Here is a 26,826-nt window from a genome sequence, read left to right as displayed (position 1 = left end):
ATGGCCTCATAGGGTGTTTCAGTCTTTTGCTACTAGGCACCCTCAGCCGAGGCAGGCCCACCACAGGCTGATCAGACCTTGGTGTGTGTTGCATGGTTACTAAGTGGTCATTTGGAAACCCATACTGCCTCCTTTTGCTTCAACCACAACCAGTGGTTGCTTCTTTCGGCGACCGTGGCAAGTTCCTTAATTGCCTTCTGCTAGGCCTGCCCTCTAATGTCCACTTCCTTCAGCAGCCTTTTTTAGTGGAACTGGCTACAAACCAACCTACCTCAATTGGACACACCTTTACCTTCCAGCAGATGCCAGATTAGCATACCACAGCTTTTTTCTTTTTTTATATGCCTCATCAATGGTATCTTCCCCAGGGACTGTCAGCTCAACGATGAAGACACAACGGCAGGAGTTAGACCAGAGGCCCAAATCTGGGCAAAGAGTGGTGAATGTGATTTCAGATAGGAAGGGGAGTCTCTAATTTAGGTCAACATAAATTTCCCAATCCCTGGATGTATTCAGCGGACCTGAATCTGGAGGTGAGGGCATGGTCCACTGTTTAGCCACTTCCCGGATGAAGTATATTAGCTGCAGTTAAGTAATCAGGCCATTTAGGAGGATAGTGTTGATTGACACTTCTAGTCCTCTAGTGTTGACGCCACATTAAAAATGCCACATTAATGACGCCACGTCCTTGCATTAAGGTGTTCTTACAAACTACCAGAATGTATTTGATGGTTGCCAGGGCCATACACTGGTGACAGACTGGATCCTCTCCATATGAAAGATGTACGTTTGTTGGCGAGGGAAGCACATCATTTGTGGCTCTGACAATGAAATAGCTTGCTCCTTGCTCTATGCCATCCCATCTCATCTAGCAGTCTTGCTGGGCTTGGAATACTCCTCTGGCACATCTGGTTGCTTACTCCTGGTGTCACACCTCCTCTACCACCAGATGCCGGTGTTCATTTGGTGTAGCCTTTTGCCATGTGGGTGTTGCTGGTCCCAAACCAAGTCCCCCTCTGCCATGTTGGACTTGCCCCATAATGTCCCAGTATTTGAGGGCGGCAGTTGCTTCTGCCACTGCTGAAGCTGTGTCCCATTTCGTCCATGCTGCTAGGATTGGTGCAGCATCTTTTATGAAGAGGTTGCTGGACTTTTTGATTGTCATATTAACAGTCTTGTTTACAGGCCTGTATGGCTAAGGTATTCCAAGCCACTTCCTCACTTGTGTCATCACCAGTCCCTCCAGCTGTTTGGTATGAGTTAATATGATCTCGTAGATGGTAACTGGCCACATGAGATGGGGCAGCAAATCAAACTGGGAGCACCAAAGCTTCAATTTTCCGGGGAGAGCAGTATTGTTAATTTTCTTAAAGCTACTAATTTTGTCCTGCCCGAGTTGTTTCACCTTTTCATGGTCTTTGAAGTCTGTGGTGTACCAATGTTGGAGGCTTTTGATGGGTTTTTCCAAGATTGTTGGTATTAGCTTGTTGTTTATGCAGAACCTCTCATTGGTAAGGCAGCTTTTGACAATGGAGATGCTGCGGGATTTGCAGGTTTTTATCTCTATTCCTGCCAATTTGATGTTTTCTTCGGGTGTATCCAGCAGGTATTTGGTGCATGCTTTTATTGTTGTAATTTTCACCATGTCATCCATATACGCACTGATTGAAGGAAGATGTAGCCCATTTTTCAGGCATTCCCATCCGACCACCAACCGTGATACTCAAATAAGGAGCTCCATTGCCATGATGAAGGCCAGGGGTAAGATGGTACAACTCGCCATTATGCCAATCTAAAGCTATAGCCAAGTGGTACTGTTCTGTATTGTGATGCAGAACTGGATGTCCTGGAAGTAGACTTTGATCAGCTTTGTTATGTCCTCTGGGACATAGAAGAAGAAGCTCATAGAATCTCATGCAGAACTGACCCAAAGGTATTGGCAAGATGTAGATTTAGAAAAACCATATACGTGTTCCAAACATCCTGAAAAGGTGCCTATTCCTACCTTCTGCACCGAGGTGTTGACAAAGTTGTTATTCTTCAAGAGTCTTTGGGCAACAACAATGAAGAACATTTTTCCTTCCAGGCTCAGGAAACTGATCAGATGGAACTGGTTGATGGTTGAGGAGTTCTTTTCCTTGGGAATTAGGATTCCTCTTGCACTTCACCATACTTTTGGCATGATTAATTTTTTTCCATGCCACTTTCATTAGCTTCCATAGGTACTTCAGGTTGCCAGGAACATTCTTATAAAACCTATATGGAACACTGCTGGGCTCAGAGGCAGATGCTGATCTAGTCCACTTTACTGTGTTCCCAAAAACGCTCCATGTAGGAGCCCTTGTGTCCATGAGGTGCTCTAGTGATTGTATTGGTTGCATGTCATCTGAAATGGTGATTGGCACATGCCTCTGTCAGAACAGATTTTCCACAGGTGTTCCTCATGTTCCCGTGCAGGTACTTTAAAGGTCCTTGTTTTCTCCTTGACGAAGAGGCTTCTGACAAATTTGTATGGATCCTGATTCACTCTTTCTTCTTATGTTGCTTCCTCAAGCTCTTTGCAGTGTTGCAAGACACTGCGTAATGTTGACCTACAGTACCTCGATACCTTTTCTTCTTCTAATTTTTTTCAGCTCCTTCTTTCTTTTACAAGTCTTTCAACCTCTTGTTGTGTCCTGGAATTGAGCTGGGCTGATGGTTCCTTCTGTACGCTTGGGTTCTCTCTTTTCACCCTGAATCTCTCCCATCTTCTCCAGTTTTCTTTCGAAATCACCTTTCTGACCTTCTAGCAAATGGATAAGTTCTGTGTTGATGGTTGCCCACTCTTTTTTCTGGCAGGATTTGGGCCATAGAATCTGAGGCTTTCTTCAATCCATCCTTCTTTCTACTGATGGCTATGGCTGGACAGGCTCTGGGCTCATTGGATTTGTACCTAATTGAACTTTGTCTGGGATATTCTACCAAAATCCTCCATGAATTAGCTCTCACTGAACAAATGATGAAGAAAAATAAAGTGGGCTTGCAAAAAAAGATGACCAGCATGCGGCTAAAGCAACAATGGTTTAAATGTAGACTTGGTGTTGTGAGACTAACAGCAGGAAACTGTAGAGACTTGGTGGTAAACTCTAAAGTAAATGCTAGAAAATGATCCAAAAGCCAAAAATGTGTGAAACACGAAAACGATAATCAAGGTACAAGAGCAAAATGTTCAAAACACTGTGTTGGTTAGAGGAAGGTTGAGGCACAAACAAGAAATGATTCATTATAAAAAGAGTACAGAATAACATCTCAAGCTTCCTTAATGGAACTGTTCTGTACTTCTGAAGTCAGCTATTTGTTCACAATTGTGGTAATTTACTCAGGTTCAGTAAAATATTCTTTATACATTAAAAAACCTCTCTCTCTCAGTGGCATACAATAGGGTCCGATGAAGCAGCAGAAGAAAGAAAATGTCTAAAACATACTGTAACAAATACATCTGATTCAATATCAATTATGTTTGCCTTCTTGAAAGAGCACGAATTCTAGAAAAAATGTGCAGAGGTCCAGTTTTTTTTTTAAGAATGTCTTCAGCTGCATTGCTTTTGAATATGAATATTCCAATTTCGACTATACTGCAGCAGTGACCACTGGACAAAGAGTTTATTCCTTGGATCAGAGGGATGACACTCCTTAGCCTGTATGGGAAAAGCAATACCAGTACTGGAACTGAGTCTTTGTTGGTTGTTGAACCTCTGGTTTAGAAGGAACAAGATTAATGATATCTTGGCCATGGAATACTGGACCAACTCTTTGTCATCATACAGATATTTGAGGAGATATAGGAGTTTTCAAACCACTTAAACATATACTTTGCAGGCTTAGAAAATGGTTACAGGTATATGGTCCATGGAATCTTTTGGAACTAAAAAAGTATGGGGTGAAAAAGCTGCTCCATGCCATTCTGTCCCTGTACTTAATGAGCAAGAAATGTGCTTGCATGTTGAGCATTAAGTCTGTTAATGTAGGTGTGGGACACTGCCATATATCATGCCTCCTCTGCTATTCTTGATTTTCATGGACAGCAAATTAAGAAGACATTGCTTGGGCAGTATCTAGTATGGGAACTTAAACATCACTGTTTTTTTTTTCTTTGATTTTTTATTTATTTGATTTTTATTTAATTTGTGCTGTTAGTTAAGTTCTGTATATAAAATACTGCTACTTGGTCTTCTTATGTGGTATTGCATTTCATTTAAATGTGTTAATGTTCCTTTCTCCTGTCACAACTGAACGATACAATCAGGATCACCTTTCAGAAGTAGGCATGTTTGTGTTTATCCATTTAATTCTCATCAGTTTGTTTTATGATGAATCCCCTCAAAACATGTTTGATATGTTTAGTGTTTTTGTGTGTATTAAAGAGGACTACAAAATCACATTCCTCTACTCAAAGGAAAAAAAAATTATTGCATTATTTTGCAAACATCTTGTCTGCTGCTGCCATTATTATCATGTACATGTGTTTCAGTCATCTAGTGACAGCTATTAATGGAGAGATTAAGCACATGTTTAACTTGTAATCAAGATAGGAGAACTGAACAAATGTTATAGGGAAAAATGTAGTTTTAATCAGGTTAAAATGTAGTGATAGCATAATGCTAGCATTCCTGCTTCACGGTGCCATGCTGAAATGATCAGTATTAGTGAGTGTTCCTGTTTTAACACTAAATACTGGAAAAGTGAAAGTAATACTTCTCAGTTTGGAAAAATATGTTTAGTCCTTCATGTGCTGTAAAGTAAATAATTTCTATCCCCTTTTCTCATACCTAACCTCAGCCTACAAACGTCTGAACGCTATCCACTGCGCCACCAGAGCACTCTGTTTCAAAATATTTATTTGCAAAAAACTGAATCTAAATTGATACTTTATTTATACAGTAGGTTTCTGTTACTCTACTGGATGCAGCACACTTTTTTTCTCATTAGCTGTATGATTGTGCTGTGCAAAAAATCGCCATACCATCCACTACATTTGTTTCTTGGTTAACACCCAGTGGTGCTGACATATTCACCGACTCCCAGTGACCCTAAACTGGGTGGATTAAGTTTACCACTCTGTGCATGCAGTATGAAATGTATACCCTATCATGGTTATACAAATCTTCTCACTTGCTTATAAGCTATGCACATGCATAACCTCACCCTCAACAGCTGTCACTAGACTTCCACAGCACATCTGTGTGCTGTAGCCAAAATGAGTTCTTGTGGGTGGTCACAGGACTAATTGTTTGAGACAGTGCTGGGATCTCAATGATGCAGAAGTACAAATGCTGTCTTTCCAGTCCAGATCTACCTGAGGCAGTAGAAATATTTTGTGAGTGTTGTTAGGATTCTACCTGGGCTTCTCTCACAGGAGGTGTATACCCTTTTGGAAGCCCATTAGAATAAGACTTGGGCAGACAAAGAACACAATGGAGAGACTGTATATGTTAGCCAGCCACGGAACAATAATTGGAGATTGGCAACCAAACTGTAATGTCAGTTGCAGGGAAGGTTATATAAAAAAAAACCTGTTGAAGAATGGGAACTAGAAAAAAGCTTATTTAAAATGATATTATGTTCAAGTCAGCAACATAATATATTTAAGAAGTTCATCAGAGTCTTATCTGTAATTAGAGAAAATGAAAGCCCCTCCTAATTGTACTCATTAAATCTTGGCCTCAACTGAGATATTTTCTCTGATTCAGACAGAGCAAATATAATGTAAGATTAAATTTTTCAGAACTGCACACTACCTCAGGGGAGGTGCACATTCACAGGATGCTCAGCAAATGGTAAAGACCTGAAATTGCCCAACACAACCCACGGCTACCTCCCATCTTTCCTTTCACATATATTTAAATGAGAAAGTGTTTAAGCATTGTTTTTAAGATGCTGGAAACAATGTTATTTCTCTATTATAAAAAAAAAATCTTGGGAGGGAGACGAGACGTGATCTTCTCAGAAGCCAATTTGACATCCCGCGAGAGACACTTTAATGTCAGGTGAGACAAGGCAGTGAGACAACATTTAAAACAAGTTCACGGACATCTAACCTAGCAGTTGTTGGAATGCTTTTGGCAGACACACTTCATGTGCTCCTAGCTCTTAAAACAACGACAAGCAGAACACACAGCTTGCCATCAGATGATATGACCGCTTCTCCTTAGTGTGCATTCAGACCCCACCCCCCACACCTTCATAACATGAGCGGCAGAGACACGAAGTGGCAAAAGGACAGCTGCTGTACAGGCTTTTAAATGATCGACGCGCAGCGTGACATACAGAACACGCACCTCGCCAGCAGCACAAAGACAGCAGATGATCCGACAGCATCTCCTTAGCATGTGTTCAGCTGCCCCCCTTCACAATGCGAGTACTGTCACGTTATACGTCCTACGAGAAAGATTTAACCATGCCCGGGGCCGGAAAGAAAGGACAAGTATTGTTTTTACAAAAGTTTTAAAGTAAAAGTGAAAATAATGTATACTGTATGTAACAATTTCCATGAAAATAACTATCTTTTTAAATTGTATATCTGGTAAACCAAACCCGGGGGTGAGTGAGCGAAGCGAGCAGGGGGCTGAGCCCCCTAGTCATTCATATTTGTATTGTCATTTTTCATTAAAAGACTAAATATTTGTTGAACAAAGCTTGAATATTGAACTTACACTGATACCTCCTTTAAACTATTCAAATCATCTTCTTGTGTTTATTCTGTGAACACGCTTATTTCATTATTCCCATCTGCTCTTCCTCATTCATTAAATGTAGTGAGAATCTCATTCATTAATTAAATTCATTGAAACACTCCCTAAGATGAGTATTTTATTTCACCCTGGATACACTTTGTTGTAAATCCACTTTTTCTTTCCTATTTTTAGTTTTGTCAACAATTGTCACGCACATACTATACAACTGTGAGCCCAAATCAATATCCAACGACACTTTAAACTATAATCAATCACCTTTCCTCACAATCAAAATTAAACCTTTTTTACTTCTTGAAACATATGTTTCAAACAATTCTTAGCTCATGGATACAAGTTCCCTTTAAAATATCCTAGTATGTACTTCAGGGCATGTTCCTGTCTTGCATCCATTGCTGTTCAGACTGAAACCAACTATCCGTTACCCATGGATACATTTGTAATGGTCCTAAATTACTTTTGACACCACATATCATTTTATCATACATTTTGTTTTGTTTTTCAGATTTAATCCAGACATTCCAACTTTGAAAAATTGATTTCAAGGAGTTGTGTCCCCTATTCGGGGGGGGGGCAGGTTGGGGTTAGGGGATGGGGGAACACTCAGAAAAGTAATTCTGGAGACCTTTAGCCAATACTTAAATAAACACATGGTTACAAATTTGAATAACTTAATTTGATAAACTTTCTGAATTGCAAACATTTAAAATAATATTAAATACCCTGTTAACCATTACTTAATAGATTGTGCTGACACAATAATAATAGTAAATACTTCAATTTACAATTGTAAATAATTTGAAATCTATTTTTTTTTTTTGTTAATCAGTAAAACTATGTGGTGGTAACTTAATCAAGTTGGTTGGGTGGCATGACTTCTCTCCACCTTCATCTGAAAATGTCTATGTTCCTGTACACTTAATACGTCTGTATAAGTTCATGTCACATTAGCTGCCCACTCACTGAACAACACTCTCTGTGGTGCAGAATCACTCATTTAATGTACTTTATTTACAATTACATTCATAACAATAAATCAATTTCTGTACACAGACTTTAGTTCTTATTATAGAACAGATTGTTTTATGTTAATGTCACAATTTAACTTGATAACCATTAAGAAATGAGATATAACTATTTGCAAGAACTTAAGTGTGAAATGTCGTTTTAAAGCTTTATAATTATAAAGAGACCAGAGTTTGTACCCAGGGAAGAATAGATGATGCTCAGAATACTTTAACACTTTTGAAAAAAAGAAGTACTTTGGAACAACTAAATTTTTCATGTTGCCAACTTAAAAACTTGGTTTTATACTATATTATCAAGTACATGGTAATTAAAATGAGTTTTAAATTTATAGGAAGTGCTGATTCATCTAATTATTAAGTACATATGTTGGATCTACTTAATTTAAACTGAAGCTGGCAAACTCAAAAACATAGTTACAAAGTGCAGTTTTGTTTTTTGTTTTTTTTGTAATGTTAACCTGAAACATTTGTTTTTAAGAGTGCACTTGACTATTAAATACTTGGCTTATGATTTTTCAGAATGGGGAGCAAACAACAGAAAAACTGGACGCTTAGAGTGATTTCTGGTGGACTGTGGATCACTTGCACAAGTCAGGAAGGTGATGTGGATATCCAGGAAATCCCCAAATATCTATCCATGCCTCTCCAATTTCTCAACCTGTTTTGTCCACATTCATGTGTCTGATGACTCTTCCTATGAACTCAGTAGATGGATTGGGTGAGCATGGGGGGGTCATGAGGTCACTGGATGAAGTCTTAAGAGGCCTGGTGCTTCTTGTCTTGCTATGCAGATGCGAGACATGGACGCTATCTAGTGACCTGAGATGAAGACTTGATTCCTTCGGTACTGTGTCTCTTCAGAGAATCCTCGGGTAATGCTGGTATGAATGTGTTGAATGGATGTTTGCTCGCAGTGTCCCAAATGAGGCACAGTACCTGCATTGTGATGTAGCATCAGTTATGGCACTACAGCCATGTGATGCGATTCCCCGAGGGTGATCCGGCTGACAGGATCCTCACTGTTGAGGACCCAAGTGGCTGGACCAAGCCAATGGGCCACCCACGTAACATCTGGCTGTGGCAGATAGATGGTCATTTCCAAAGGGTGGGACTGGACCACGTGTCTTCCTGGAGGGTTGCTAGTGTGGTGCGTGCGGCAGCAAGCTGTACCAATGTATCCGTCCCAACCTGACCTGACCTGATCCTTTGTCCACAAAATATGGACAAAAATAGAATGGGGCACAAGGTAGAACCAACCATGAGAAGAACCATACAAAACTGATATTCATCAGAGTCAATCTGACCATATCTTTGGGTAGCAAGAGTGAACAGAAAATACATGAAAATTCACAGACTCCACTGTGGCTAGTGACTGAACTGGGATTCAACCATTACTAGCACAGGACAACAAATGTTTTTAAAAGTTTTGCTTCTTGGTAAATTATGATTACAGCTTAAAGCTGAACGCAAATATAATTTCAGACCGACTGCATCACATACGTATTTGGAGAAACATGAAACATTTATTAAATTGAGCATGCTTAATCACTTAACCATGCTGACACACTGCATTAATTCGATTGAGATAATAATGCTTTGATACCAATTTTCATTTTTGTACTCTACATTTGCTTCTTCTCATTCCAATGACCAACAATAGTCAGTCAGCAGTGATGGATCCCACATTTCCATCACTGCAATGTTCTGGTCAAACCTTTCTCCAAATTTGTCATGGACTGCATCAAGATTAGCAGGGAAGAAGTCTGTAAGGCTTTGTGTGCTTAAAGCTTTTCATCAGCCAGCTGAATTAGTTTGCTGCTTTGTAGTGCTCTAGACAATTCAAAACAACATCCCTGAATGCCTACTAGAAGGACTTCCAGCCACTCGTCACTGATGACATGTCTGATTTGTGTACCAACAAAAATGCCTTCTTTAGTCTTGGCAACAGCCATTTGTGAAAACAGGTCTCAAATAGGTCTCATATTTCATTATGTTCATTGCTTTCACAACATTTTTTCATCAGTCCAAGCCTTACATGGACAGAAGAAAAAAAACGTGGTTTGTACACCATGCTTTTCTGCCCTGGAACAAAATGCTTACATGGCTACCTGTTCTTTTTAATGTAATGAGACTCTTTAGCACACCTGTCCCATTGGCAAATAAAATAACAGGACTTGGTATATCAGAGTTGCATTGTCAGTACCACTGTCACCACATTTACATAGACCTACAAGTGCAGCATCTGTGGTGGTTGTTCTATATATGTATACTTACAAAATGAGAGGAAATCACAATAGGCAGTTACAACAAAATAGTAAGCAACAGGGAAATTCGAAGGTCATTTTTGTGACCATCAGGCCAAAGTTTACAAGACACACCCAAAAGTCCTCAGAAAGCTAAAATCTTTGTTGTACAGTGCAACTATAGAATGAATCATGTACTTGGGGCCATTAATGTAACATACCATGAAAAGATGCTTTACAGAGCAAATAAGAGGACAATTATTAATCTTGTGGCTGTCCACACGGGCTACACTTGGCATGGGTGTAAATGGGCTGGCACAAGAAGTTGTGGTCATGGAGTAAAAAATTTAAATCCTCCGAGTGCTTGCTCTTTGGATGTTTACTGTAAATTAACACAACAAAAAAGTACTTCTACTGAGCCTAGGTAACTTTTTTGTTTAATGTTTAAATATACAACACAGCAATGTAAATGGATGATTAGGTAAACTGCAATAAAACTAGCTGTTGGCATGAAAAACAGAATGCACTTAGGCTCTGAGAGAACAAATGCGTGCTTGGCCCAAACCATTAACAAGCTTTCCAACAGGAGAAATAGTAAACAGAAACTGCCCCATAACCCCCAAACCCCCAATCATCATCCATCCGTTAATTCAGTTTCAATGCGTTGCCAGGCAGCACTCATTTGTTATACTGTCAGGCCCCTGTGCTTAAGCTACTGGATGTTAAGGCAAGAACAACATTACACACGTCACCACATTACGTTTTAACAAGCCATGCTGCAGGTTTGAAGGGGAACAGGTGGGGAGGGATTTTGGGGTGGCTAAGGAGCAAGTACCTTCCCAGGTGAGGGTGCCGCCGCAGCGCTTGATGTACTTGAACCAGAAAGGCTCCGTAACGGGCTCCCGTAGCAGCACTTCCCCGATCCACAGTGCTGGTTCGCGGGATGAGAGGGCTGCCTGCGCCGGCTTCATCAGCACGGCCTTCTCGCCGTCCCACTGACCCATCTCCAGCCTCGAGCCCACCACGAACACCTGAGTGTCGCGAATTTCCGGGGTTAAAATGACGCCAAACCTGAAGAGCATTATGCGGACAGGAAGCTAATGGTAAATATTCAAATTAATAATAATAATAATGTGCCGTTTGCGCTCCTGACGAAAGCAGACGCTTCTGGATGACAAGTGGCTCCCGGTCGAGCAGTTTGTCTTCTTGACAGCATCAAAAACCCCCCACTCCCCCGTGTCTTTCTCACTTTAAAAGAAAGAAATAAAAGACATTTTCCAAAAAGAACAGCGATGTGGCTGCCACCCCAAACATATTAGTGTTTTATTGATAAAAAAAAAACCAAAAACAAAACGGTGGCGTGTACCACTTAACGTTTCTTCTAGAGACTTCTCGTAGCTATTAATAGTAACACATGATAAACCCAGGGCTACGAACCATGCCGGAGCAGGAGAGGGGGAGGGAGGCAGCCGGACAAAGCTAAGCCGGCTTTCTTACGGCCACTTGTGCAGGAGCTTGTCACGCACACCTTCGCTCTCCTGGTACTGCCGGCGTGTTTTAAGTCACATAAAGACGCAAATGTCGGTGGCTGAAGATAAATAACTTCACATTAGACAACACGTGTGTTCAATAATGCCGATCCTATGGTACGAAAAGCTACTTCACGAAACACTGCGCTCGTTTTACATCCAATCAGCTGTGTAAAAGGCATTTGGGCTCCTCATGTAAGTACACTTTGCTGATTTTCTAAGTAATGTTAATAATAAGTTTTATATAGCGCCTTCCCCATGCTTGAAGAGCTTCACAGAAATTCAAAATGAACAACGGGGCATATACAACACTGGAAACAATATTTGCAACAAAGCACAAATCAGTGATACATACAGGAAACAAAGCTTTGAATTAGAATATGACACAGTAAACCAGAATAAATATACAATATGCTACAAGAAAACCCTGAACAAATTTGTGGGTCATCTTGAGCAGCCGGAGAGAGAGAGGGTAAACTAAAATTAGCATCAGACTGTTAGAGTAAGTATTTACATTTATTTATTTGGTTGACGCCTTTATCCAAAGCAACTTACAAGCTTGTGTTACAATTGGTTACATTTCTTTTTCCAATTGGAGTACAGGCAAGCGAAGTGACTTGCTCAGGGTCACACAGTTGACAGTATTTGAACCCACAACCTCGTGGCTTGAAGTCCAAAGCCTAAACCACTGCCCCACACTGCCTGCAGAGTTTTTAGATTATTGTTTATTTCCCCTTGAGGACAAATAAATTATTTCATTGAAGCTCCCAAATATAAATAAATGCATAAATAAATGTAAACATACAAGAATTTCCTGCCAAACCGATATATAAACTGACTTGGCTAACAGAGAGCTGCTGTAGTCAATAACAGGCTTGTACTCGTAGGTGGCAGTAAGAGGAGGTCAGACCTGTTCAGATTGACTTTAAATATAAACTATAAATCTGTGGTACAATATTTGGATAGATCACATCCAGCTTGTTGTGTTCCCAAATGGAATATGCATAACAAGGGGGGCTCCGCCCCCTGCTCGCTTCGCTCGCCTACCCCCGGCGTTGGATATCCTGAAATACATTAGTTGAGCTCATTCGTCTTGGAGCTGTGTCCGCTTTGCTTGCGGCATTTCAGACACGTGTTGTAGGCACCTGCGTTCATTGATTTTATCCAGCCGGGCTCATGTTTGTATATCCGTCAGTCGAGTTCGTTCGTTTTAAACCCGTGCCTGCTTTGCTTCCGCAATTTCAGACGCGCGTTGTAGGCGCCTGCATTCATTGATCTTATCTAGGTGGACTCGTGTTTGTATCGTTGAGCTGTATTGTGTTTGAATTCGGTGTAAAGCGTTCAGCGGTTTGTACAATCCCAAGCAGCACATTATTCCTAACTTCACTTCGCAGTGGTGCCACTCACAATATGGGGGTGACGTCTGCACCTTCCGTAGTAGTGCCACTCACAATATGGCGGTGACGCCTGCGCCTTCCGTACGATCATTGTGGAGCTGTGGGGCCGCCGTAGCCTCTTCCGTTTGAATCTGGGCTGCAGCGCAGAATCCTCTTTTTTGTATGGCTGTGTCGTTTGTCGTTAGCTATGGGCGCGTTGTTGCTTTATTTCTCATTCACGTCAGTTGAGCTCTTTTGTTTTTGGGCCGTGACTCCTTCGTTCGCGGTGCATACGACTTCGTGTGCGGTTTATGAGACGCGCGCTGTACGCGCCTGCGCAGTATGTCTCATGGTCCCATCGCCGTGTACCTGCGTCCATGCCATCCGGTTTACCATTCTCGGCTAGTAATATAGATAGACTTTTGATAACATGTTTGAAGTCATCACCATTCAGAATGATTCATGATTAAGAAACTGGTAAAGTGTGCAGTGAAATTCAGTTCACACTTCAAAGTCGGTCACATATTGTGGTTTTGATTGCACTGTTTTTATTATTGTACTGAGAAGTCAAGCAAAATGACACCTTTTATTGGCTAACTAAAAAGATTACTATGTGCAAGCTTTCAAGGCAACTCGGGTCCCTTCTTCTTCTGAAGGAGCCCGAATTGCCTAGACAGCCTGCATATTGTAATCTTTTTAGGTGGCCAACAGAAGGTGTCACTATGCTTGACTTCTCATTACATCCATAATGGCTAACACGGGTACAACACTCTAGTACTATTGTTTATTATTAAAATTAGTTGGGTTTTAAAAGAACAAATGGAGTCCTCTGATCTCATTAATTTAGGGAGGTGGTTCCAAAGTCTGGGTACTCAGGAGCTATCACAGGTTAGTTTGGGGATTGGGTAATGAGATTGCCAGAATCAGTGGATCTTAATGGGCAAACAGGCATATAGTAATGGAAGAGAACTTAACTTAGCCAGATGACGAAACATTGGAGTAGTCAGAATTACAAATTAAGTTAGGTGAGATTTATAAAATAAAAGCACAATGAGCTTTTGTAAGGTCTAGGAACAAGTAAATGGAAAAGGGGAACAGAATTCAACTTAATAATTCAACTTATAATACAGAAGAATCAGCTTCTCATTTTTTTGAAGTCCACTCAGAAAAGCAAGACAAAACCAAAAGACGACAGGATAAAAAAATAACTGAAGAAGGCATAGCATCCTCTACTATCAGTTCTAATAACAGCAATTCCCCTGGTTGTGACAGATTTGTCTCAAGGTCTGAGGCCATTCACTCTGTAAAATATACTCTGAGGATTTTGGGAAGGGGGCAAATACAGTGCTATGAAAAAGGTGTGTGGTGTAGTGGCTAAGCCAACCCCAAGGTTGATCTTCCTCTGCTCCAAATGTTAATAAAAAGTAGCTGGTAAACCTGCAGTAAGTTCTGATCTTATAAGCTATCTTGGATAAAGGCAACAGCCAGTGCATTATTTAAAGTGAAGTACTATCATTTAGGGGTAATGGCATCATATGCAGGATGAGTTGCTGTTAATACAGACACTACATCTCAGTAAAACTAATTTGGAAACAGATGGGTGGAAGACATCTACAACTATGAAGTCCAAGTTATATCACCATTTAGAGCAAAGCCCGATTAAAGAATTCAAAAGTAACCAACAGGACGAATGCATAAGATACTTTGCACATGTCCATGTTACCATGACATAGTTTAATTTTAATCTTCTACTCAGTATAGGCTATGTTGCTAGAGTTGTCATCCTGAACAAGGGCACTCTTGATTTTACCATTTTTTTTTTTTTACTGTTAAATCTGTCAAGACAGAAATGTTGATGTAAGTGCAATTCCAGATTCTGGTTGCAAGTACTGCTTGTTTTGATCTTTATTTCAATGAAAACACTATTCACCAGTTGGTTTATTATTCATCAAACTACAGAATCAATACATTTTAAGTTGACTTTGGCAAAGCAATGGGACACCTTAAACTCCTAAAATAAATACTGAAGTACTAGGGCAACCAAAGGCAATGTTCAAATGAAATCAACCAGCCCTTATGAGATGCATGGTGGGAATTTCTTTAGAAGCACTCTGTATACCTTGAGCTGAAGTGACAAAGTTGTTAATCAATTTCATCAGTTGCTAAGCAAGAATAAGAAAATATTTAGGTCATGGGGTGGTAATCAAACAAATGTAGTGGAGCACAGTTACTGAGCAGAAGTCACCATAACCTGTCGCTAGGACTGAAAACAATTCTTACAGTTAATAAAAGAACTGCATTTAATTAGAAACAAAAATCTGAAAATGTTAATGAGTAAAGAAAAAAAAACGTTGAAGAAAAAATGTTATATATTATATATATATATATATATATATATATATATATATATATATATACACACACATACATACACTAGCTGATTACCCAGTGGCTTCACTCACTGAGTGCAAGGGAAAAAAATAAAATGTAGTCTAAGTTATTAAACAGTAAAAATGTAATATTTAATAAATAAAGATACATTGAGCACTACTGGAGTGGTTTCAGGTAAACTACATTTTAAAGGCGCTATAACATAACAGGTAAGTAGTACTAACAGCAGCTAAAATGTATTTGGATCATTTCTCGGTAGTAGAACCCTTGTGAAAGGCGCTACACAACTGCTGTGATATAGAAATTACATTTTCTATGTGATCGTCCAAATTTCTGCCTGACAACCTTGCACTACGTGCCTGTGATTTACTTCTTAAAATAATTCATCACAAAAGCAACCTTGAATGTTGTGGGGTTTTAGTGACCCAAACTCACCGTTTAAGGGGCAGTAAGTAGTCATGCAGGGCAATTTACAAACAGAGTCCTGCTTCTATGGAGCCGATTACACTCATTCGCAAAGATTTCCACTCTCCCAGGAGCTGACAGGGCACTTGATGTGTCACAAACAGTGCGAGAAGAGAGGACGCTGCCCGAAACTGCGAAGCTCTCGACCCGGCGGAGCAGCCCGACATTCCGCGCCTCCCAGCGTTCACTTTGTTCTCACGACCCCTAGCCGCTGAAGGCGGTCTCGTCTTCACATTGTTTACAGCTCGGCGCAGTTAAAAAGTAGAAAGACGCAAAGCTGTTTTCCTCATCTCTTCTACTATCAAGTACTGCCAACTAAAAAAAAAGTTACAATGTGGCAGTTTCCGCAACAGTCACCTGGACGAATAAATAACTCTGTCAGAACGTGCCTGGTGGCGGACGGCTCAGCGCTGTAGTCCAGACAGGAGGGCTGGGAGAGGGCGATGCGGGGCGCACTTGTATGAGATAGATCGGCGTGTTTGTGTTTACTTCTTTTCAATATCAGTAAAATAACTCTCACACAAATAATAATTCTATCTATCTATCTATCTAATTCATAAAGACGATATAAAAATGGCATCCACAAACAAAGTGATTACTGTAGTTCCTGTATTATAACATGTTCTGTGGTCATATGTAATTTCTGTTTCAAACACAAATATATTAGATTTATATACAGTTAGGTCCATAAATATTTGGACAATTTTTTTCTAATTTTGGTACTGTACATTACCACAATGAATTTTAAATGAAACAACTCAGATGCAGTTGAATTGCAGACTTTCAGCTTTAATTCAGTGGGGTGAACAAAACAATTGCATAAAAATGTGAGGCAACTAAAGCATTTTTTTTTATTTTTTTTATAAACACAATCCCTTCATTTCAGGGGCTCAAAAGTAATTGGACAATTGACTCAATGGCTATTTCATGGGCAGGTGTGGGCAAGACCGTCGTTATGTCATTATCAATTAAGCAGATAAAAGGCCTGGAGTTGATTTGAGGTGTGGTGCTTGCATGTGGAAGATTTTGCTGTGAACTGACAACATGCGGTCAAAGGAGCTCTCCATGCAGGTGAAAGAAGCCATCCTTAAGCTGCGAAAACAGAAAAAACCCATCACAGAAATTGCTACAATATTACGAGTGGCAAAATCTACAGTTTGGTACATCCTGAGAAAGAAAGCAAGCACTGGTGAACTCAGCAACGCAAAAAGACCTGGACATCCATGGAAGACAATAGTGGTGGATGATCGTAGAATCATTTCTATGGTGAAGAGAAACCCCTTCACAACAGCCAACCAAGTGAACAACACTCTCCAGGGGGCAGGCATATCGATATCCAAGTCTACCATAAAGAGAAGACTGCATGAAAGTAAATACAGAGGGTGCACTGCAAGGTGCAAGCCACTCATAAGCCTCAAGAATAGAAAGGCTAGATTGGACTTTGCTAAAGAACATCTAAAAAAGCCAGCACAGTTCTGGAAAAACATTCTTTGGACAGATGAAACCAAGATCAACCTCTACCAGAAGGATGGCAAGAAAAAAGTGCGGAGAAGGCGTGGAACAGCTCATTATCCAAAGCATACCACATCATCTGTAAAACGCACGCCCAAGCCATCACACTGCCTCCACCGCATGGCTGCCAGTGGCACTGGGACACTAGTGTTTATTGATGCTGTGACACAGGACAGAAGCAGCCGAATGAATTCTGAGGTGTTCAGAGACATACCATCTGCTCAAATCCAGCTAAATGCAGTCAAATTGATTGTCCTTCTGTATCATGAAACACCGCCCAATGACCCAAAACATGCAGCCAAAGCAACCCAGGAGTTTATTAAAGCAAAGAAGTGGAAAATTCTTGAATGGCCAAGTCAGTCACCTGATCTTAACCCAATTGAGCATGCATTTCACTTGTCTATATTACTAAACGACAGTTTAATTTATGCACGGACAGCAAACGCACCGAGCGCATGTGCCGCAGCATCCCAGAGTCAAACCCTGCGGCTTCCCAGAGTCAGTAGGTGGCGCCTAAACAACACAACCTGTAAACTAAACTTGCTCTAATCCACTGTGCCAGCAGTCAGTGTCAGCAGAGGCAATGGAGTCACGGCTCCAAATGGAAAGAGCTCAACGATTTGTAATACAAAAGCGAGCCCGTGCTTCCCAGAGTCAGTATGTGGTGCCCAAACACCACAACCTGTAAACTACACTTGCTCTAATCCACTGTGCCAGCAGTCAGTGTGGCATATGTGAATCACATAATGGTAATTCAGTATTAAATGTAAGTTGGATCATGCTTCCTAACAGTAAACGACGTCTACCTAACGACACAGCCGCAGAACAACAAAGACGAGACCGCATGGATATATGCATGGATGCAGGATGATGGACGCATCGATTTACGAAGGTTGTACAGTGGTGTGAAAAACTATTTACCCCCTTCCTGATTTCTTATTCTTTTGCATGTTTGTCACACAAAATGTTTCTGATCATCAAACACATTTAACCATTAGTCAGATATAACACAAGTAAACACAAAATGCAGTTTGTAAATGGTGGTTTTTATTATTTAGGGAGAAAAAAAAATCCAAACCTACATGGCCCTGTGTGAAAAAGTAATTGCCCCCTGAACCTAATAACTGGTTGGGCCACCCTTAGCAGCAATAACTGCAATCAAGCGTTTGCGATAACTTGCAATGAGTCTTTTACAGCGCTCTGGAGGAATTGTGGCCCACTCATCTTTGCAAAATTGTTGTAATTCAGCTTTATTTGAGGGTTTTCTAGCATGAACCACCTTTTTAAGGTCATGCCATAGCATCTCAATTGGATTCAGGTCAGGACTTTGACTAGGCCACTCCAAAGTCTTCATTTTGTTTTTCTTCAGCCATTCAGAGGTGGATTTGCTGGTGTGTTTTGGGTCATTGTCCTGTTGCAGCACCCAAGATCGCTTCAGCTTGAGTTGACGAACAGATGGCCGAACATTCTCCTTCAGGATTTTTTGGTAGACAGTAGAATTCATTTTTCCATCTATCACAGCAAGCCTTCCAGGTCCTGAAGCAGCAAAACAACCCCAGACCATCACACTACCACCACCATATTTTACTGTTGGTATGATGTTCTTTTTCTGAAATGCTGTGTTTCTTTTACGCCAGATGTAACGGGATATTTGCCCTCCAAAAAGTTCAACTTTTGACTCATTAGTCCACAAGGTATTTTCCCAAAAGTCTTGGCAATCATTGAGATGTTTCTTAGCAAAATTGAGACGAGCCCTAGTGTTCTTTTTGCTTAACAGTGGTTTGCGTCTTGGAAATCTGCCATGCAGGCCGTTTTTGCCCAGTCTCTTTCTTATGGTGGAGTCGTGAACACTGACCTTAATTGAGGCAAATGAGGCCTGCAGTTCTTTAGATGTTGTCCTGGGGTCTTTTGTGACCTCTCGGATGAGTCGTCTCTGCGCTCTTGGGGTAATTTTGGTCGGCCGGCCACTCCTGGGAAGGTTCACCACTGTTCCATGTTTTTGCCATTTGTGGATAATGGCTCTCACTATGGTTCGCTGGAGTCCCAAAGCTTTAGAAATGGCTTTATAACCTTTACCAGACTGATAGATCTCAGTTACTTCTGTTCTCATTTGTTCCTGAATTTCTTTGGATCTTGGCATGATGTCTAGCTTTTGAGGTGCTTTTGGTCTACTTCTCTGTGTCAGGCAGCTCCTATTTAAGTGATTTCTTGATTGAAACAGGTGTGGCAGTAATCAGGCCTGGGGGTGGCTACGGAAATTGACCTCAGGTGTGATACACCACAGTTAGGTTATTTTTTAACAAGGGGGCAATTACTTTTTCACACAGGGCCATGTAGGTTTGGATTTTTTTTCTCCCTAAATAATAAACACCATCATTTAAAAACTGCATTTTGTGTTTACTTGTGTTATATTTGACTAATGGTTAAATGTGTTTGATGATCAGAAACATTTTGTGTGACAAACATGCAAAAGAATAAGAAATCAGGAAGGGGGCAAATAGTTTTTCACACCACTGTATATATACACGGACGCCAGACGCAACCCGTGCCAAAAGCACATGCGCACTCGCACAGCGCCCACCAGTCAAACCCAGCGGCTTCCCAAAGTCAGTAAGTGGCGCCCAAACAACACAACCCAACCTGTAAACTAAACCTGACATAAAGCATGTACGCCAACATGTTGCCATGGTGACATATTTAAACATTGACATAGAATAACTAGACGCCTCATGACTAGCAGAATCGTACGTCAACGTTGCCGCCATATTGTGAGTGGCACTGCTGTGGAGTGAAGTAATAAATAGATAGATACTTTATTAATCCCAAGGGGAAATAATGTGCTGCTTGGGATTGTACAAACCGCTATACGCTCCAACCCAGATCCCGGGGGATTACATTTCATAGGTACGGCTGAACAATTGTTTTGGTTATATTTGGCCGTTAGAAAATCCCGTTTTATAATCTTTACTTTAGCTAAACCAGGCTAAGCTAGCAAAGCTATGCATTTATGTGCTCAAGTGAGCCTCCAAACAACGTTTTGGCTAAATGTATTTAGTCACTATGTAGATTGTTGTTAGCTGTTAACATGTCTCAAGCTTGATGATGTTTTTTCTCAAGGAGCACATTGAGGAAACACAGTTTGAAATTGACAACCATCATTTTATGCTCATGTCTTTAGTTGTGTCTATCTTCCACAAACTAAGGCTGCACCATATTGCCAGACTGAATACTCTCAAATTACAAGATCTGAGTGAGCGAGAAGAGTGTGAAGGCGCAACACACCCATAGAAAAACAAAAACGAGACTGCATGGATAGACAATGAACGAAGGCACCTACAACGCGCCTCTGAAACACCAGAACCAAACGAGTCATGGCTCCAAAAAGAAACAGCTTTACTACAAATATATTTCTTTCATTAAATGAAAACTTTCCCAGGACGCTCCCACCCTCCATGATCTTACATCCCTACAAAGATTGGAAGGAACAGAAAGTAATTGCCAATCTTGGATTTGCGATTCTTTAGAGAATTGGGGGTTTACTGGTTGAAGACTAAATTTCAGACAGAAAGGCCCACAAACAGCAACTGAAAGCCGCTGCAGTAAAGGCCTGGCAGAGCATTAAAAAGGAGGAAACCCAGCATCTGGTGATGTCCATGAGTTCAAGACTTCAGGCTGTCATTGCCAGCAAAGGGTTTTCAACCAAGTATTAGAAATGAACATTTTATTTCCAGTTATTTAATTTGTCCAATTACTTTTGAGCCCCTAAAATGAAGGGATTGTGTTAAAAAATGCTTTAGTTGCCTCACATTTTTATGCAATCGTTTTGTTCACCCCACTGAATTAAAGCTGAAAGTCTGCACTTCAACTACATCTGAGTTGTTTCATTTAAAATTCATTGTGGTAATGTACAGAACCAAAATTAGAAAAAAGTTGTCTCTGTCCAAATATTTATGGATCTAACTGTATATAGATTATCCATAGAGATAGATATATACTGTACATACATAGGATATAGAAAAGAATCGCCATCTTCAAAATATTCCAAATTTTTTTGCTTTACAGCCTTAAATGAAAACACACAAACCAATATTTTTTTCCAGCTTTGCTTACTCAATGCAACCTAGAACATATAAGTGAAAGATATCACAGCTGCAGTTCAGAAGAATTTAAAAAAATAAAAAACAAATACTGAGATTAATAAAGGATCACACCCCTCCTAAACAATATTTGTAAACTCAATCAGGTGTAAGTAACCACCATTTCCATTGCAAACCATGGCTTCCTTCCACCTGTGATCAACTGTAATCAGTGTGATTAGTGAAGCATAAAAACAGCTTTTCCTGGAGCATTCCCTTGTTTGGTAGTGCATCTGACAGCAAACAACTGACTATGGGTGGGAAGCCACTTTCAAAAGATCTCAGGGATAGAGTTGTGGACAGACATAAGGCAGGAGATGGATACAAAAAAATCTCAAAAGGCATTATCAATCCCAAGGAGCACAGTAAAGTCCATAATAAAGAAGTGGCAAGTGTTTGGTACTACTAGGACCCTCCCTGGATCCGGCTGTCCCTCCAAACTGGATGGAAGAGCAAGGAGGAAACTGGTAAGAGAGGCTACCAAGAGGCCAATGGCCACTTTGAAGGAGTTACAAGATTTTATGGCAAAGAGTGGTCATTGTGTGCATGTGACAACAATTTCACAAGCGCTCCACAATTGTGGCTTGTTCGGGAGGGTTGTAAGGAAAAATCCACTTCTCCAGAAAGGCCACATTAAGGCTCCTTTGAGCTTTGCCAGAATGCACCTTGAAGATTCTGATGCCAAGTGGAAAAAGTCTTCTGGTCCAATGAGACCAAAATCTAAGTATTTGGCCACAATACCAAATGGTACACCTGGTGGAAATCCAATGCAGCTCACCATCCACAACACACCACACCTACAGTGAAGCATGGAGGTGGCAGCATCCTGTTGTGGGGGTGTTTCTCTGCTGCTAGGGCTGGGGCTCTCGTTAGGATAGAAGGAAAAATGGATTGGGCAAAGTACCGTCAAATTCTTGAGGAAAATCTGCTACCCTGTGCCAGAAATTGGAAGATGGGCAGAATGTTCACCTTTCAACACGACAATGACCTGACGCACACAGTAAAATTGACAACACAGTGGCTGAAGGAGAAAAAAGTGAATGTCGTCGTGTGGCCCAGTCAGAGCCCATACCTAAATCCCATTGAAATTCTGTGGAAAGATTTGAAGATAGCAGGCCACCAAAGCTCACCATCCAATTTGACTAAACTTGAACAGTTTTGTAAAGAAGAGTGGGCAAATATTGCTCAATATTGATGCGCAAAGCTGATAGAGAAGTATCCCAGCAGACTCAAGGCTGTCATTAAAGCAAAAGGTGGTTCAACAAAATATTGACATTAGGGGGTGATCCTTTATGTATATATAGTATCGTAATTGTCCAAAAACTGGACCTCGAGATTTTGATGAATCAACGTTTTAGACCTCCCAGAGTCCGAAAATACCATTTTTGGAATTATGTCTCTGTGTGTGTGTATGTATGTAAACACGATAACTTGACTATGCTTTCACTTAGGTCAACCAAATTTTGCATACAAGTATTAGGTACAAAATGTAGATTTCTATCAACTTTTGAGCTATTTCTGCTAACCGGAAGTGGAATCTACAGCTGCATGAATTAAAAAGTACCAAGTTATTTAACTTTACTTTTATAATAATTATTCAATATATTATTAATGTGGTTTGATGTTGATGGGTTTTTAATGTACATAAGATAAAAATTTAATCACTGTCTTGTGGGTTACTTCTCAAATATCCACCCCCATATCTGACTATACAAGAAAGTCTAGGGGAGATCACTCCCAATTTTTTTTTTTTGTGTGTGTAAGAGGCATTTTTCACAACATCGGATATGCCACACACCAGCAAAGCGGTCACAAATATGTCTAACCTTAAAGCGCCGTCTGTTCTCACAGATACACATGGTCTGTCTTTCCATTACAGAAATAAATAACCGACATTACTGAGGAATTTCACAGAGTTGCAGATAGGGCAATCAAATTTAAACAACTGTGGCATTTCTGAGCAATAATAACTCTTACAAGCTGCCCAATTTTAGCACCTTCTGCATAGTCCCTCACCTTTTAAACAAACGACTCTAAAGAGTCTCCTCTTCAGCAGATTCTTATACCTAATATTCTTATTAGTGCAGTTTCGATGTGGTGTTCTGTAATGGAATAAGGAAACAGTATTACTTCTGCATTGCATTGTAGTTCATTTACCCGATGGTTTTTATGAATGACACATAATGTATCAACTACCCAGTACAAATATCAATGTGTCCTCTTATTAAGTCTTAAAATATGAGATGCCACGCACATGCAGCAGGGAAAATAAGCATTGAACACGTCAACATTTTTATCAGGAAATATATTTCTAATGGGGCTATTGACATGAAATTTTCAACAGAGGTCGGTAACAACCCAAGTAATCCACACATATAAAGAGGTCAAAACAAATAAGTCCATAATTTATGTGTAATAAAGTGGAATGACATGGGGAGAAAGTATTGAACACCTGAAGAAAAAGGGGTGCAAAAAGGCATGGAAAGCAAAGAAACCAGCTGAAATCTGTCAGTATTTATAAAGCAATCCCGCCCCCTATCAGTGCAAATTAATACTAGCTGGTCCTAATAGATGGCTTATAAAAAGGTTTCTCATTACAAAGGTTAGTCTTAATAGATAGATAGATAGATACTTTATTAATCCCAGATGGCCTATAAAAGGGTTTCTCATTACCAAGGTGTCACACAAGAAGCATCTCATGATGGGAAAAAGCAAATAGCTCTCTCAAGACCTTTGCAACACTATTGTTGCAAAGCAACTTCTGAATGTTCCAGTGAGCACCGCTGAGGCCATGATTCGGAAGTGGAAAGAATATCATTTCACCTTAAACTGGCCATGACGAGCTCCTCGCAAGATTTCTGACAAAAGAAGAATAAAAACAGTTGTCCAAGAGCTAAGGACCACTTGCAGAGAGCTTCAGAAAAACATGGAATTAGCAGGTACAGTTGTTTCAAAGAAAACAATAAGTAATGCACTCAACCGCCATGGCCTCTATGTACGATCACCACATAAGACTCTACTGCTGAAGAAAAAGCATGTTGATGCTCATTTAAAGTTTGCTACACAACATTTGGAAAAGCCAATGAAAATACTGGGAGAATACAGAAGTCTCGTCAGATGAGAGCAAAACTGAACACTTTGGATGTCATTACACGCACCACGTTTGAAGCAGAAATAGCACTGCACATCATGATATGGGGCTGTTTTTCAGCATATGGTACTGGCAGACTTGTACAATAAAAGGAAGAATGAATGGAGAAATGTACTGGGACATTCTTGATAAGAATCTGCTGTCATCTACCAGGACTGCTGAAGATGAAACAAGGGTGGACATTTCAGCAAGACAATGATCCCAAACACACAGTCAAGGAAACTCTCAATTGGTTTCAGACAAAAGAAAATAAAGCTACTAGAATGGCCTGGTCAATCACCTGATTGAATCCAATTGAAAATCCATGGAAAGAACTGAAATCAGAGTTCATAGAAGAGGCCCCAGGAACCTTTAAGAACTTAAGAGTGTGTGTGTGTGTGTGTAAGAATGTCCCAAAATCACACCTGAGCAATGTATGCGACTAGTTTCTCCAACAAAGGCTTGTCTACTAAGTATTAAATAAATTTCAGAAAAGCATGTTCAAAACTTAATCTGTGTCATTCCACTTCATCCATAACTTAATTTATGAACTTGTTTTGATTTCTTTGTATGTTTGGATTACTTAATATTGTTACCGACATCTGGTGAAAATTTCATGTCAATAGCCCCATATTGCCTGAGAAAATCATTGACGTGTTCAAAACTTATTTTCTCCGCTGTCATTACGGTACAAATGTTATTAAAGCCAAATATCAGAGGTCTCATGACTGAACAAGTAGTTTACAATTGGGCACTGCAAAAATCCTGTTGTAGATTTGTGCATGACAGTAATTAACCATTGTAGCATAATTACCAGACAATACTGGGTTCATATTCAGTGCAACAGCTTTCGAGTAGTGACTAGAACAGCTCTTATGTATGCTGAAAACTTAAAATGGCATGGGTCAGTCTTACTTTTTTGATGATGTCAGAAATGGAATTCAATACATGGTGTATAACAATTCAAGTAATTAATATCAGTGGGGTGACATTTTGCATAATGCAACAATTTACCACAATTTACTGAAGTTTATACAGATTTCACTGATTAACTGTTTCATACATTCATTCTTTCAATGATATACCTCCACACCATCGCCCTTTCCTTAGTCGCTATGTTGCTCCTCTTTTATCAGATGTGCTTTACACATTGCCACCAGCACCTCTTGTTCTGCTGACATGAAGGTTGTTCCCCGTTTCTTAGACTTCTAATCTGTGGTTGATCAGTTGTTCAGTGATCGACATACACAGGCTTGTATATGTGAATGTTTCTGAAGTGAACGTGTGTAAACCTGGATCAACCTATCCAGGATCATGTGAGCCGATTGAAATCTGGTGCTCTGGAAGTGGCTAATTAGGTAGTGCTGAATAGAGCTAAAGTAAGCCAGACTTCATTCTGAGATCCAGGATTGCCTAATCACATTTTATAGAACAGACCCCCAAAAATAAATATAGCAATTGGATTAACCTTCTTTTTACAAGCTTCACAAACTAAACATTACAATGTAAGTTCTGCACGGTCTTTAAAGCATAACAAACTGTTCAGAATATGTAGATTTATATAAATACTGTTCAGCTAAATATTTTAAAATGTATATCATCAATCAGCTGAAATTAATTTCCAATTTCCTATTGCAATAAAACACAAGGTAAAATGGAAAACAAGAAACCCTTCTGTCACTGGATTTCACACTCCAATAAGTGGTAGTCACACAGGGTCAAGTCTGGACAATAAGATGTGGTATCTCTTTGAACTTACTATTTTACTGTCATGAAGCAGAAGGGAAACAGTGGAGATTTTTTTTCTTGACTGATGGGGACAAAGGGCAAAGCATATTATAGTAATACTGACCAGTTATTTGGGCCTTTTGAAGCATGTAATCAATAAGGACTAAGCCCTCAACTTCATAAAAAATTGTTTTGGGGGGAAAAAAAAAAAAAAAAATCACCATTCTTCCATTGTTTTAATAGTTGTTTGAACCCAATGTCACAGTGACGTACCCAGTTTTTATCCCCAATAATAAAACATTCCTTGAATTTTATATTGAGACTTCATTTCTAGAGTCAACATTCCTGCTGCCCAATGTGCACTGACTATTCAGGTTTAGCTGATACATGAAAATGGATCCAGCTGGTTCATAACAAATTCCTAATCTCAATTTAAACTCGGATTCTACATTAAGATCTATTGTGATAGTTTCTTCTTTTGCTGATACTGAAGGCCAGCCAAACCTTGGGTCAACTTCGAGGAATGTTATGTCATAACAAAACTTTGCAGCTCATCA

General features: G+C 40.0%; 1 protein-coding gene across 1 annotated transcript in view; it reads right to left on the bottom strand.

Annotated features, from left to right (window-relative positions):
• epm2a (EPM2A glucan phosphatase, laforin) overlaps window positions 1–11,260 on the bottom strand; it is a 187,719-nt gene extending 176,459 nt beyond the window's left edge. The window contains exon 1 of the mRNA XM_028797889.2: window positions 10,838–11,260. Coding sequence (XP_028653722.1) covers window positions 10,838–11,084 — 247 coding nt within the window. The 5' untranslated portion in view covers window positions 11,085–11,260. The remainder of the gene's footprint in view (window positions 1–10,837) is intronic.
• Between the last annotated feature and the right edge of the window lie 15,566 nt (window positions 11,261–26,826).

The sequence above is a fragment of the Erpetoichthys calabaricus genome, chromosome 3 (genome assembly GCF_900747795.2).
Source record: "Erpetoichthys calabaricus chromosome 3, fErpCal1.3, whole genome shotgun sequence".
Taxonomy (NCBI): domain Eukaryota; kingdom Metazoa; phylum Chordata; class Cladistia; order Polypteriformes; family Polypteridae; genus Erpetoichthys; species Erpetoichthys calabaricus.
Note: the sequence above shows the minus strand (reverse complement) of the source record. Positions and strands in the feature narration are given on the sequence as shown.